The following is a 13,536-nucleotide window of genomic DNA, read 5'->3' as shown; positions in this document are numbered from 1 at the left end:
AAGATATTTTGTTTTATAACTTTGCAGAACAATTTTGCAGCTGATTTCTTTAAAATTGTCAAGGTAACTGTGACTCCAGATTTTGAAATCAAATGTAATAAATATTGATAGACTAAAAGGGCTCAAAAACAGTAATTCCCCAGAGATACATATTGTTTATCCAAAGATAAGGAAGGAGTTTGGTATGGCATTAAGGGAATCACTGGACAAAAACATTTAAAATATGTTAACCATACATAAAAAGAGTGACTTTTTGAACATTATGTAAAATAATGGAATTATCAGGACTAAACTTTAAAACCATTTTTCCAATAATAATTTAGGAAATATTAATTAGCCATGAATCAGAGCAGGAGTGATTCTGCTGGTCCAACTTTGAGGAAGTGACATCTAAAGTAGGATACAGCAACTGTGAAGACAAGTTGTGTCTAGATATTCAGAAGGCATAAAAAAAACCTCAGGATGATAAGACGTAATCCTCAGCATATTCAATTAATAGAGGCAAAGTAAGCGAAAGGTCAAACATCAGACAGACTAAATGCAGATTGAGAGACCACTTGGGCAGCACGGTGGCACAGTTGTTAGCACTGCTGCCTCACAGTTCCAGGGTCTCAGGTTTAATTTCTGACTTGGGTCTTGTGCACAGACATTCTCTTTGTATCTGTGTGGTTTTCCTCCGGATGTTCTGGATTCATCCCACAGTCCGAAAGGTGTGCGGTTCGGTGCATTGGCCATGCCTCAGTGTACCCGAACAGGCACCGGAGTGTGGCAACTGGGACATTTTTACAGTAAGTTCATTGCAGTGTTAACGTATGCCTACTTGCAACACTAAATAAATACTTAAAAACTTTCCCAAACATCTCTTTTCAGCCATGTACCTGTAGAGGAATTATAAATACATTATTCCAAATTACAAAAGCCCAGAGTGAGTTTGATCGTCTTGCTGATGAAGCTCAATGCAGGGGGTTGGCTGGGAGCTCACCTGTTCACCGAAACCTGGAGATAATTTATTTGTTCCCATCTCGAAGTTTTTACAATTTCTCGCAAGGCTGCCGAAGCCCCGGCCGCCGGACTCAGCTCCAGAGGGGTTCCGGCACGGAGCCGCTGTAAGGCACCAGGGTCGGTGGAGGGCCAGCTTCACCTCCTGCAGGAGGCTGACCGCTCGGCGCATCGTGATCCCGAGGGCAGAGGGAGTGAATGGGCCGGGTGGAGGAAGAGCAAGGAATAAAGCCAAAGGGCCGGTATCTTAGTCCCTCCTCCCCCCGATCTTGTTCCCGTGATTATATTAATGGTGTACAGATGACAATCGCCGTTGAGACAGAGAGGGCGGTAGCTGGTGAACGGCTCCCTCAGGCTTACAGCCGCACAGTCCTGTCAGGGAACCGGGCACCGGCCGGGGGACGTCCGCCCGAGACCGAACAAATCAATCACCCACCCGTCACTCACCGTCCAATCAGCACCGCCCTTCACCCCGATTTCAACTCCACCCTCGATCGCTTTGGTCTTCAGTGCCTTCTAACCGGAAGTAAAACAAATGCACGCGAGCCGGCCCTGACTGTTAGTTTTTTTTTGCTCCCGCCCCCCCCCTCCCCCCCGCGCCACCCTTCATCTATTTTGTAAAACATTTATGTGCCTTTCCGGGGGTAGGAGTAAAAAAAAAGACCGGTGCATTGTGAGCGAGAAGCAATCACTGAGATGCATCACTGTGAAGCATGTGTCATGCAGATTAACCCAAAGAGAATAGCCGTAGTTTAAGGCAGAGACTTTGTTCTTGCTAGCGCGCGCACTGGGGGGAACCAGTTGATCGTTGGTCGCGCGGATGGAATGCGGCCCCAGGAATCAGAACGCGGCGCCCGGCTCCGAACCCGGCGTGGCCCGCGGCTGCCATGGAAACGGGAGGGCGCGCGGGCAACTCCCGCCCAGCCCGGCGAGAGCCCGTTGGAAACTGCTGCAACGGGTAAGGAGCCAAGCCTGGGGCGGGGCGGGGCGTTGCCCCCGGAGATTTGCCCCCTTCCCTCTTTTTTTTCAAATCGTGCACACGTTGGAGGGAAAAGCGGGAATAAGGCAGAGGGATGCGGCATAATTCTGCACTGTGCACATGATGGAAGTGCTGTATTATGCATCAGATATCTATTATGGATTAGCCGCCGCATTGCACGCACCCATGTCACGATCAAGAGTGCTCCTGAGGTGAAGTGGGATCAGGGAACTGGAGATAATTGGACCAAGATGAAGAGACAGTTCAGTCCTTATTTTGAAGTTACGCACCGGATGAGATGGCACCCAAGGCCATTTGGTTCTGGCTTCAAAGAAATTCTCTTCAGATACTGTCACCTTTTTGAACACTGCTGTCATCGCCCACTCTTCAGAAACCACCCCGCTCCCGCCACTGCCAACCCACCTGTCTTCTAAATTATCACTTCTTTGCTAACCTGCCTTTCTTCTCCAAGTATTGTCACTTCCAAACGTGTGCCCAATTTTCCCACAACTCCAGCTTTGAACCTCTTCAATCTGCTTTCCACCCCGGTGCTCGATCAGCCCTACCCAAAGTCACAGCTGACGCACATTGTGATTGTGATGGTAGCACACTATTGCTTCCTCGTCCTTGTCGACCTCTTTGCAGTTGGCCTCGCAACTTCCACCAACAACTTCTCTGACCACCTCAGTGGGATCGCTCTCACTTGCTTCCAGTCTTATCTGTCCAATCGTAACCAGAGCATCTGCATCAAAGAACAATTTTTGCATCTCGGTGCTCTTAACTCTGGAGTCCACCCAAGCATCTATGTAACCACTTCCTTTCCCCCATGGTGCCATTATATAACCCTGTGGTGATAAATTTCGCATATATGCAGAAGAAACCCAGTTTGACCCCTCCCCCACCCACCTGTCATGATCCCTCCACTGCTTCTGTGTTGTTATTCTGCTTGTCTGACATCCAATCCTACCTGACGCTCAGTTTTATCTAGTTTAATATTAGGAAGGTCAAAACCATTGTCTTCAGCACCTGCCTTAGCCTACCAAATCCTTACCCTACTTCAGGATGAAGGGGACTTTGTAACTTTGACCTATTTCACCCAGAGTTGAGCTTCCAACTCTAAATCCTCTCCACCACAAACACTGCCTACTTCCACCTCCTTGATATCACCTGTCTGTGTCCAGCCTTGGGCCACCTGCTGCTGAAGCTCTCAGCAATGATGATGTCACCTCCACTCTCAACTATTCTATTAGAATAGTTGGCTAGACTTCTGAATCCTCCATAAATTTTGGGCTTATTCAGTACTCTGCTTATTTCTTGTCTTGTGCCAAAGACACTAATCAATAAACTTTCAACTTCAAAAAACCTTGTTCACCCATCATACTTTCATTTGCTGAACTATATTGGTCCATGGTCCCCATAATCTCAAGTTTAAAGTTCTCATCCTTGTGTTAGATGCTTTCATAGATTTGTGTCTCTAATATTCTTCAGCCATTGAAACATATTTAATTAAAGGCATGGTAACTTGGGTCCATAATTAATAAGTACAGGCAGCAAACTGTCATGGCGAACAACGGGTTACCTGTTTAGATTGAAGTATGCAGTGGTGTTCCCCAGGAGTCAGTATTAGAACCATTGCTTTTCTTAACTAAAAATGAACCGGTCTTGGGTAGAGGGAATTAAAGGTTGAAGTTTGAGGATGATACAAATTGTGGTAAACACTGAGCAGAAGAGTTGAAGATCTCATGGGGTCATAGACAAACTGATGGAATGGGCACCCACAGCACTTTAAGTTTAAATGTGAAGGTGCCCACTTTGGGGAAAGCAAAATGGAGAAGCAGTATTACCAATTTGGCATAGGCATGATGGGCTGAATGGCCTCATTCTGTGCTGAAAAATTTTATGGATGGCATTTAATGCCCTCACTGTGGCAAGATTCATAGTGGGGGATATTTCCTTGGGTAGGAGGATAGTGGATGGGAACCCCACTGTCTTTCTGCCTCTGCCTTAATTAAGTACATGGTCAGAAGGTCTGTGAACAGTCTTCCCACCTGACTGCCAGTTGAGGCCTTAAATGGGAAATTAATGCCCAGTAAAGACCTCATCACACTGCCACTTGTATTCAGCCACGTGAGAAGTCTGAAAAGTAAACCTTGTTGGAGTTGCTTGAAGGCTTCTCGGGAGTCTGGGTGGGTGTGTGTGGGGTCCACTATGCAAAGGCATTCTGTGCCTGATCAAGGGAGCTGATGGAGTGGCTGCTGAGAGCCAGACCCTTGCCCTTGCTGCCAATTTCCCTACGACACAGCTCTTGCGATTTTGCTCCTGCCATCACTCACCTGTGCTGAGGACCATTGGCAATCCTGGGCTTTAGGTGGGTGTAGTACCAGCAGAAGCTGCAATTCCATGGTGGCAGTGAAAAGCAATGAAGAGCTGCTTGTGTCTGATTGGCTGGCAGCATCCAGACGGTAGGACTTTTGCCTCTAGATCCTGAGAAAGGCCCATCCCATCACTGTCTATTTAAATGTCCAATTTGCACTTAATTTGGTGAACGTCCCTGAAAAAGGGGCAATATGGGGATTTCAAAGGCTCTCCAGCTGGTAAGTTGCGCTATGATTCTAACTCTCTGAAAACTCTGTATTCTCCAATTCTAACCTGTTCTACATGCCCCACTTCTTTTCCCCACATCATAGGTGGCTTGGTGTCAAAGTTTGCTCATTTATGTTTTTACAAAGTGTCTTGGGCTCTGTTTTTCAAGCTGTTATATAAATATGGGTCAAGTTAATTGTTGATGAGGCATAACCACACGGTGTATACTGTCAATGTAAATTTGCCTTCTGTAATTTTCTTTATTCTTTCATAGGATGGCCAGGTCAGTATTTCTTGTCCATCCCTAATTGTTCTTGAGAAGGTGGTGGTGAACTATATTCTTGAACTGCTGAAATCCATGAGGTTACAAGTACACTCATAGTGCTGGTAGGGAGGGGGGTCCCAGATTGATGACTCAGTGATAATGAAGGGACAGAATTACTGTTCCAAATCAGGATGGTGTGTAGCTTGGAGGGGAATTTGCAGTGGGGTGGTGCTCCTATTCATTTTCTGCGCTTGTCCTGCTAATTAATAGACATTGCAGGCTTGGAAGGTGCTGTTGAAGGATATTAATATGAGTATAGGAACAAATAATGGAATCATTTGAATTATATATGTAGCCATATGCTTTTATATTTCTCAATGTATGAAGGCTAAATATTGGCCACTCTCTGTGGACATTTAACTTCCTTTCATTGGCGTGAGTTTTCATGAGTTAATTCGAGAAGCATGACAGAAATGTTGCCATCTTGTGTCAACATTTATGAAGTCAACAATTCAATTATGCCTCTTGCAGTTAACTGATGTGTAAAAACATTGTTGCAACACCTCTGGTATGGTATTAATCATTGACATAAAAGGTTAACTATAATTAAATTAGTCAATTTTCTTTCAAAAGTAACAGTCTGTTCTTTGTTTCCCAATAATTGCAATATCCATTGTTGAAACAAAGGTTTTTGACTGAAGCCCATGCTAAGAAAATTGCACGGTAGCCACCTTATTCATTGAATTACGCCATGTAACTTATGGCCTCAATAAACCACCCCCCAACCCTCTCCAAATCATGGGCTTTTGACTTGTAAGCTTGCTGTGTAGTTGGAGCATGCATGATGTACCTAAATCCCAGTGTGCATCAGGAACCAGCTGGGTTGGACTATTTGGTGAGGTTGTGCATGTGAAGAATGAGACTGATGATTACAGACTTGAGCCTTTTGTATTCTGCAGATTGTGCATTAAACTTCATGTGTCTTCGCTCATTGTAATTGAGTTGACTATTGAATTTTGAAGCCGATAGTCTTTAATTATCACCTTTGTTGTGTTGACAGTTAGAGCAGCTCAGTTGTAACCTATTAACAGTTAGAAAATATAAACACTCTCTTTGAGTTGAAATTTGATTAAGATTTGCCCAGAGTATCTGGCGCGCAATGTATCTGTTTCACAGTTGGGATTTTCAGAGGCATTTCTTTGCTGCTTTGGCTGACTTTTGAAAAAATTTTCATGATACTTTGGAGAAATGGATGTGGCTGGAGGAGCCCTGGGGATGTTTGTTGGTGTGTCATTCAGATTGTTACATTTTGGGGAACAGCAGTATGTGCATGGCAGCACAGACCTGTTGAGATTCAGGGAAGATGGTGAAGGAGGCAAGGCCGAAGGAGTCTTGCTGCATGCAGGTGTTTTGCAATAGGATATTTAACCTCCGTATTACAAAGGAACAGTGTATGAGGAGGCTCCTCTTGAACAGGCAGGCAGGCACTGACCTGTATCAGCTGCCAAAATTCTAAATAGATATTCACTCAGACCTGATTTCCCTGTCAGAGATGATACAATTTTCCTGTTCATGGTACCAAAAGTCTTAATTTGAAAACGTTTGTTCAATCTCCTTTTATTTATTTCTGCTGTAGTGTAAATAGTTTGAATATTTTAGTATAGTATCGATAGTTTACCATAACTGACATTTTGGTGAATTTACACCCTGCAACCTTTCTATGACTTTAATGCTCTTTCAGTGATGGGCTGACCAAACCAACTCACAGTTTCATATTTAGTATTACCTGCATTTTGTACAAATTCATCGTTACTCTTATACCCATTTGTAAAACTCATATTGCTACTGGCCTTTTTGTTAAATGGCTTTATCTAGCTGTATCCACATTTTAAAGGAGTTATTTCTTTAAACCCCTAGGTGTCTCTGTTTGTCTGCAGCAATGAGTGATTAAACTATGTTTTCTGTATTAGATCTTCCCAACTGGCTCACACAGCTGGAAACAAATTCTCTTTTGAAGCTTCTTTGGACTCCCTCTATTCTCCCAAGTTAACCTCATTGCTGCTGCTTACTTTCCTTCTTTTCCAGATTCCCTTCCATGAGGCTCCATTTTGATGAGGTTGTACGCTCTTCTGGCAGTTTACCACAATTCCTGACACCTCAACCTGGCTGCTCCCCTGGACGAGTTCAAGAAACAGTGCATCAACGTGTCAGTGGTGTGCTCTTTGATTACTTTGTCCTTGCTGCAAAGATATCATGAGCCAGATGGGGCAGATGGCTGCAGCATCACAGAAGCCACTTGCAGTTGTCGGTCAAATAATTGTGAGACGGTAGACTGCCTTAAAATGCAGACTGTGTAAGAGCTGCCTGGGACATGAGCATTGATTTGCATAATCCTGTGATGAAAATTCCAAATACGCTGAAGATTCGGAGAATGTAATCATTTTTCCTTGCAGTATGTACTGGAATTATGCAATGGTGCATGTAGCCCCATCTGAGAATGCAATGCCCAGATTCTGCAGTCATCCTGCTGTTCTGTGAAATTTTGCAGCCTTTGCATACTGCTTCAGGCTTTCCATAGAGAAGGTGATTAGAGTACTTGTTTAAGCAACAAGGTACGGGTTGTTTCCGAAAATCTGTGTTGCAGATTAACTGATGTGAATGATGTCTGAAATGACCTGGAAGCACAGAGGTGAAGGGTTGTTATAACCTTCATAACCATCGGCTGTGCCTTGCTTGTGAAAGATTTTGGCTGAAGGCCACACTGGAACATGCACATGACTACATCTCAGCCCCTTTTGTTAATTTTAGCTGGACAAGAGCTGCATCTCTGACATATTGCCGTATTACCTCACTCTGTAACAGTGAGTGCCCTATAATACTAGTGGATCATTGCTGAGCATTTCTGGTGCACCTTCACCTGCATTGCTTTATTGGTGGTACTCTTCTTCCATCAAACACTGCAAGTTAAAGCAGCACCTCTCAGTTCTGTGACTTCTACCACTGAGGAGGGAAAAAGGAAGAACTTGCTATCTTTCATGAACTCAGGTTGTTGACAGCAAATTAAGTAATCAAGTGCAACAGAAAAATGATCACTGTAGCCATGCAGATGAACCTGGCACACTGGCCTGTAATTTCTTGACTTCCCAGCATTGGATTCGGGAAGTATCCCAGAGATGCCTGTCGGAAGTTCCCCAGGTAAGGCTTTACATGGCAATTATCCAAAACTACTAACTTCCTCTGAACAACTGTGCTGCGCTGGAAACCATCCGACAAAGTTATTTAAGTTGCTAACTTTGAATGGTTCTGCCAGTTTTGCACCTACAGTTATTCTGAAAGAGAAGTAATAAAACACTTTTAACTTCAGCCTAATTATTTTAAACACCCAGACCGAGCCCCAGTGGAACAATGCCCACACTCCGAACCTTTCATCAGCATGCCCCTGAAATAGTGTATTGGGATCATTTACTCCTATGGAAGAAGCACACGGCCTTGTCAAAGAGTCACCTCTGACACTTCAGCACCTGTCCAGTACTGCCTGATCCAGTAACAGCAACATGTGGAAAAACTATCACAGTAAGCTTGACTTAAATCCCATTTTATCCTGTCCTGGACAAGTACTCCCATTCCTTCATTGCTACTGAGTTGCAAAAACTGGAATTCCCAAAGTAATGCTATGTGGGAGTATCATTGCTACAAAAATTGCACAGTTCAAGGGATGGGATTGCCAACTACTACTTCAAGGCAACTAAAGAATTCACGGTGAATGCATCCTTGCCAGCAGTGGCAGCATTTCAAGAACGAATATCTTAAAAAGAAAGGATGCAAGTATAAGATTTCCATGAGAAGGTTAATTGTGGTTCTCTGAGATTACGGCAATTTTCCAAAGATACTTCAGCGACGAAAATAAGGATGACTACAAAAAAATTCTCTTTATAGTATTAAGACAGCGCACTTTGAAAGTGATTTTAAAAAGCAACTTGGGCCAGTAGTATTAGATATGTAATTCATTTGGAAGAGTAGGTGAAATAGCAAAAACTGGCAAGAACAATAGGAAACACCATCAAGTGTATTAGTGCAAAATTCTGAGTGTATTTACAGCTGCAGAAGAAGTACCCTGAAATTTTACAGGGCAATAGAATGCGGCAGTGAACTGGAAGGACTCATTTTGTGGTAGGTTTTGCCTAACTAATGCAGATATTTCAGGTCAGTCAGATCAGAAAAAACTAGAGGGTTGTCTTTTAACTGTGTCTTCCCTTATTAAACTGGAACTTCACAACCAAGGAACAACCAAAACAGCATCTTATATTTTTATATAAAGTAACTTGAAAGGATCATTAATCTGGAATTTGCTACCCCAGAGTTCAGCAGACGCCATAGCACTAAACAAACTTGAGGAGGAGATAGATAGATAGGTTTTTAATTAGTAGAGGGATGAAGGGTTATGGGGAGTCGGCAGGAAAGTGGAGTTGAGGCTGAAATGAGATCAGCCATGATTGTACTGATTGTCAGAGCAGGTTTGAGATGTTGAATTGCCTACTCCTGCTCTTCTGTCCTGCTCCTAGGTCACCAGAAAAGTGATGTGTGGAATTGGGAGGATGAGGTATGAGACATACAAATTCTTGGGGCAGATGGCTGTCAACAGGAAACTTCCTGTTGTATATAAATTAGTGTGCAGTCAATAAAGATGTACGCTGCACGCTTAATCATTGAATCAAAGAAAGGCTATTTGGCTCGTTGTATCTGTGCCGGCTAAGAAATGAGCGCTCCAGCACTTGGTCTGTATTCCTGCAGGTCATGCTGCTCCAGGTGCATATCCAGACACATTTTAAATGAGTTGAAAGTTTCTGTCACTACAGTCCTCTGGGTGAATAATGTTTTACTCATCTCTGCTTTAACCATGCTACCAATTACTTTAAATCTATGTCCCTTTATTTAATGACCCCTCTGCTGTAGTAACTAGGCTCTTCTCATTCCACTCTATTCATGGCTGTCATAACTTTGCGTGTCTTATTCAAATATCCCCACAAGCCGCTTCTTTTAAACCATTCCTCAAACCTTTTCGAGATAACTGTAATTGTGCTAGTAGGAATGATCACTTCTTCTTTCAACAGGTGCTGAAACAGAAGAATATAGATAAAGAATATCTGCAGGAGGTCTCTATCAGAAAATGCTTGACGTTCAACATATTTTCCACAAACATGATGAAGAAATTGGAGTCAGATTCTGACAACGAAATATGGGTTGAATACACATGCATTCCCTATCCACAGTATAGGGTGTATTTAAGGTAATCTATTGTCTTACATGTTTTGTTCTTGTTTGTCTGCTGTGTAGTGAATTGTAGAAATATTCATCTCAGTTTCTGTGACTTCCTTGTCTCTTTGACTTCCTCTGTGTCTGTTCAAACACCATTGCAGTAAGAGATGCCAGATAGGAAACAATGTACTCCCTAGCTCCGACCACTGCAGCACTTTAACTGACTGCTAGAGTGATCTTCCAATTACATTGGGAAAGTATTTTACCTCTTCTGACCAGTCTAGCCAAAATCAGGAAACCTGTGCTCTTGAGCAGCAGAGCTGAAGCTTGTGTCATTTCATTTAATCATTATACCCACCAGATGCTAAATTTACTTGACTTTCTAATTACATTGACAGGTAATAAAAAATGAATAATGAGTGCAATATTACAGTTTGACATTACTAGGTGCTATGGCAAAAAGTTCTGCTTGCTGCAGTCCCCACCTGACATATTTGTTGAAATCTGTGAAATTAATAACTTGCCCTATACGTAATCACAAATTGATTTATTCCAAGTGATACCAGTAAAGTTATTTTATTTTTTAACTTCATGTATTGTCCGTATGTTTGAAATTACCAATCAATATTCATCTCCTTTGCATCTGAGAATGCTGATACCTTTTTCTTTTTAAATCGTGTGATTGATTCTAGGTGCATTTGAATCATTCTGTTTACAGGGCTAAATTACTACAATGAAAAAAATTCATAAAACTCTTCAAAAAACATTCCATTCATGTATGATTTTGATAAATATTTGGCATATTTGAGCCATGGACATGGTTGATAATGTACCAACTTATCTTGTTGCTTCCTATTTTAAGTTATTCTCTCTATCTTTACTTCTGCCCCTTATTCACGTTTGAGCATAGATATGTGTTGGAAGGCTCTTTATGGGGGCATCACAGCTTTGCCTGGACCTGCCCACACAAACAGTCTAGATAAGTTTTTCTGATCAGATTAAATGGCTAGATATCTAGAATTTCCCACTGTTAACCCAGGACTGGAGACAGATTATTCACATTGGTAAAATCAGCTGCTAAAGCATACGAGAAATGTACTCACATTTTTATTCAGTGTGACACAGTTTGTATAATAATAATTGATAAATTAGGATTTGATTTTTTTTTAAAAAATCTTTCGTCATGGGAAGATTTTGTACTTAACAACCATTTACTTTGTTAAGACACAGTGTTGGCCCTCTGAATGTTGAAGATGTTCTCACCAGTTTTGACAACACAGGAAATGTCTGTGAGTTCATTTCATTTTATGTTCAAATGTGATGTGATGTTGTGGGGTGGGGGGCTGGGGGGCTCGGGCAAGGGGACGACTCATTGCAGCTTTCTTAAAGAGGCATCATCTTTATCATGGAAAGAAAAATCACTAGGTATCATTTCATGGCAGCGGTGTTTCCACAGTGTTATGTCATGCGTAATGCAGATTGGCTTTGTGTACGGAGTACTAGCAAATGAAAAAAAATTGTCAAAGACTTTATGATAAAGCAGTGCCTTTTTAATGCTGGATCTGATTACCCTGTAAATGTTTTACTTGTTTTGATCTGTTACTTCTTCAACACATAGTTCCACATATTGGTTAATAAAGTGATTTAAGGGAGATTGCTTTGCTACTTTCAAATTTATAAATTTGCAGCACATTTAATTTTTCTATATGCCTAATTTATTTGTATTGTGTTTATGTGGTTGTCTGTGTGTATGTGTGTTTTTGCTGACTTTAGGTTTAAGAATAGTCACCCTGTGCATTAATTATTTTATTTGGAGGTGTATTTTGGATGAGATGTGTGATTATGCTGTTTAACCGAATGATGATTGTACAACAACAGAATGGTAGAATTTGTAATATTTTAGAATCAAAAATCGTATTATAGATATAGTCCGAATGCCAGAACTGAGCTACTGTGGTCTGCCTGAGGCACTAAACGCTTTTATCTCAATATTTTGCATTTTTGACAAAGTAACCCATTTCACGACTTCTATATGTTTGGAATAGTGAATCCAATTGTTCAAGTGGTTTGGAGGTGGTTATAAATTTAATGTTGGCAAGTGTGAGGTGGTCCACTTTGGTAGGAAGAATGGTAGGAAGGACTATTACTTACGGGGCGAAAAACTGCAGCAGGCGACGGTGCAGAGGGACCTCGGGGTCCTTGTGCATGAGTCGCAAAAACCCAGCTTGCAGGTGCAGCAGGTGGTCAGGAAGGCGAATGGGATGCTGGCCTTCATAGCGAGGGGGATTGAATATAAAAGTAGGGAGGTCTTGCTGCAGCTGTATAGGGCATTGGTGAGGCCGCAGCTGGAGTACTGTGTGCAGTTTTGGGCGCCGCACCTGCGCAAAGATATTTTGGCCTTGGAGGGAGTGCAGAGGAGGTTTACTAGGCTGATACCGGAGTTGAGGGGGTTGAGCTATGAGGAGAGGCTGAATAAACCAGGCTTGTACTCGTTAGAGTTTAGAAGAATGAGGGGAGATCTCATTGAGACATATAAGATGATGAATGGGATGGATAGGATAGAGGTGGAACGACTCTTCCCGCTCAAAAAAGACAGTAAGGACTAGGGGGCACAGCCTCAAGATAAAAGGGGGGCGGTTTAGAACGGAGTTGAGGAGGAACTTCTTCACTCAAAGGGTGGTGAATCTCTGGAATTCTCTGCCCGTTGAAGTGGTGGAGGCTGCCTCGCTAAATATTTTTAAGACGTGGGTTGATGGGTTTTTGATAGGAGAGGGGATTAAGGGTTATGGGGAGAGGGCGGGAAAGTGGAACTGAGCAGCGACAGATCATCCATGATCTTATTGAATGGCGGGGCAGGCTCAAAGGGCTGGATGGCCTACTCCTGCTCCTATTTCTTATGTTGCCAGTGGGAGGGAGTACAATGAGAGTGGGACTATATGTTAATATGCCTGTTTTGAACAAGGTAGGTTGAAATTTTCCTGCAGTGGTTTAAGTTTTCTTATTAGGGTGGTAGTAACTGTGTGGTACAGTGAACTAGCACACTGTCTTGGCACTACTGTAGTCACATTTATAGATAGCTTGTTCTTTATGGCCTGTAAAATGGGTTTCTTGAGCTGCTAAGTTGTTGAGTATGCACCATTGCACCAACTTGCCCATTAGCCAACATTTGGTACTGAATTACCAGTGATATTCTGAATGGGAAGTAGAAAAGTTCACAGCAATGCTGCAGAGAGTGCTTTTGTCTACATCTGCCCTTGCCATCATTGCCTACAAATGTGTGACAGTGATTCGAATAGAAGGAAGCGAGAGAGGGAGCGAGAAGGACTGTGAACATGTGGCTCAAGGAGGGAAGTGGCAGGTGGAAGAGTCTGTAGTAGGCTGCGGGAAGTGCTACATCGCTTTGGATTCCAGGAACTGACAGAATGAATTTTGGCTATTAATTCCACCTGATTAA

At 42.6% G+C, this 13,536-nt stretch overlaps 2 protein-coding genes across 5 annotated transcripts in view; one reads left to right on the top strand and one right to left on the bottom strand.

Moving 5' to 3' along the window:
• The window catches only part of prepl (prolyl endopeptidase like), a 51,955-nt gene extending 50,558 nt beyond the window's left edge, over window positions 1–1,397 (bottom strand). For all 3 annotated transcript variants that reach the window (XM_080200638.1, XM_080200637.1, XM_080200639.1), the window contains exon 1: window positions 983–1,397. In XM_080200638.1, coding sequence (XP_080056764.1) covers window positions 983–1,171 — 189 coding nt within the window. In that variant the 5' untranslated portion in view covers window positions 1,172–1,397. The remainder of the gene's footprint in view (window positions 1–982) is intronic.
• Window positions 1,398–1,597: 200 nt separating this feature from the next.
• camkmt (calmodulin-lysine N-methyltransferase) overlaps window positions 1,598–13,536 on the top strand; it is a 334,060-nt gene continuing 322,121 nt past the window's right edge. The window contains exons 1-3 of one of the 2 annotated variants that reach the window (XM_080199825.1): window positions 1,598–1,957; window positions 9,938–10,113; window positions 11,313–11,371. In XM_080199825.1, the coding sequence (XP_080055951.1) occupies window positions 1,820–1,957; window positions 9,938–10,113; window positions 11,313–11,371 (373 nt within the window). In that variant the 5' untranslated portion in view covers window positions 1,598–1,819. Of the gene's footprint in view, window positions 1,958–9,937; window positions 10,114–11,306; window positions 11,372–13,536 lie in introns of both variants that reach the window. The other variant, XM_080199823.1, reaches the window with a different exon arrangement.

Source organism: Carcharhinus amblyrhynchos, chromosome 12, assembly GCF_965287045.1.
Source record: "Carcharhinus amblyrhynchos chromosome 12, sCarAmb.v2.hapA, whole genome shotgun sequence".
NCBI lineage: Eukaryota > Metazoa > Chordata > Chondrichthyes > Carcharhiniformes > Carcharhinidae > Carcharhinus > Carcharhinus amblyrhynchos.
The sequence above is the reverse complement of the archived record's forward strand: the minus strand, read 5'-3'. Positions and strand labels throughout refer to the sequence as shown.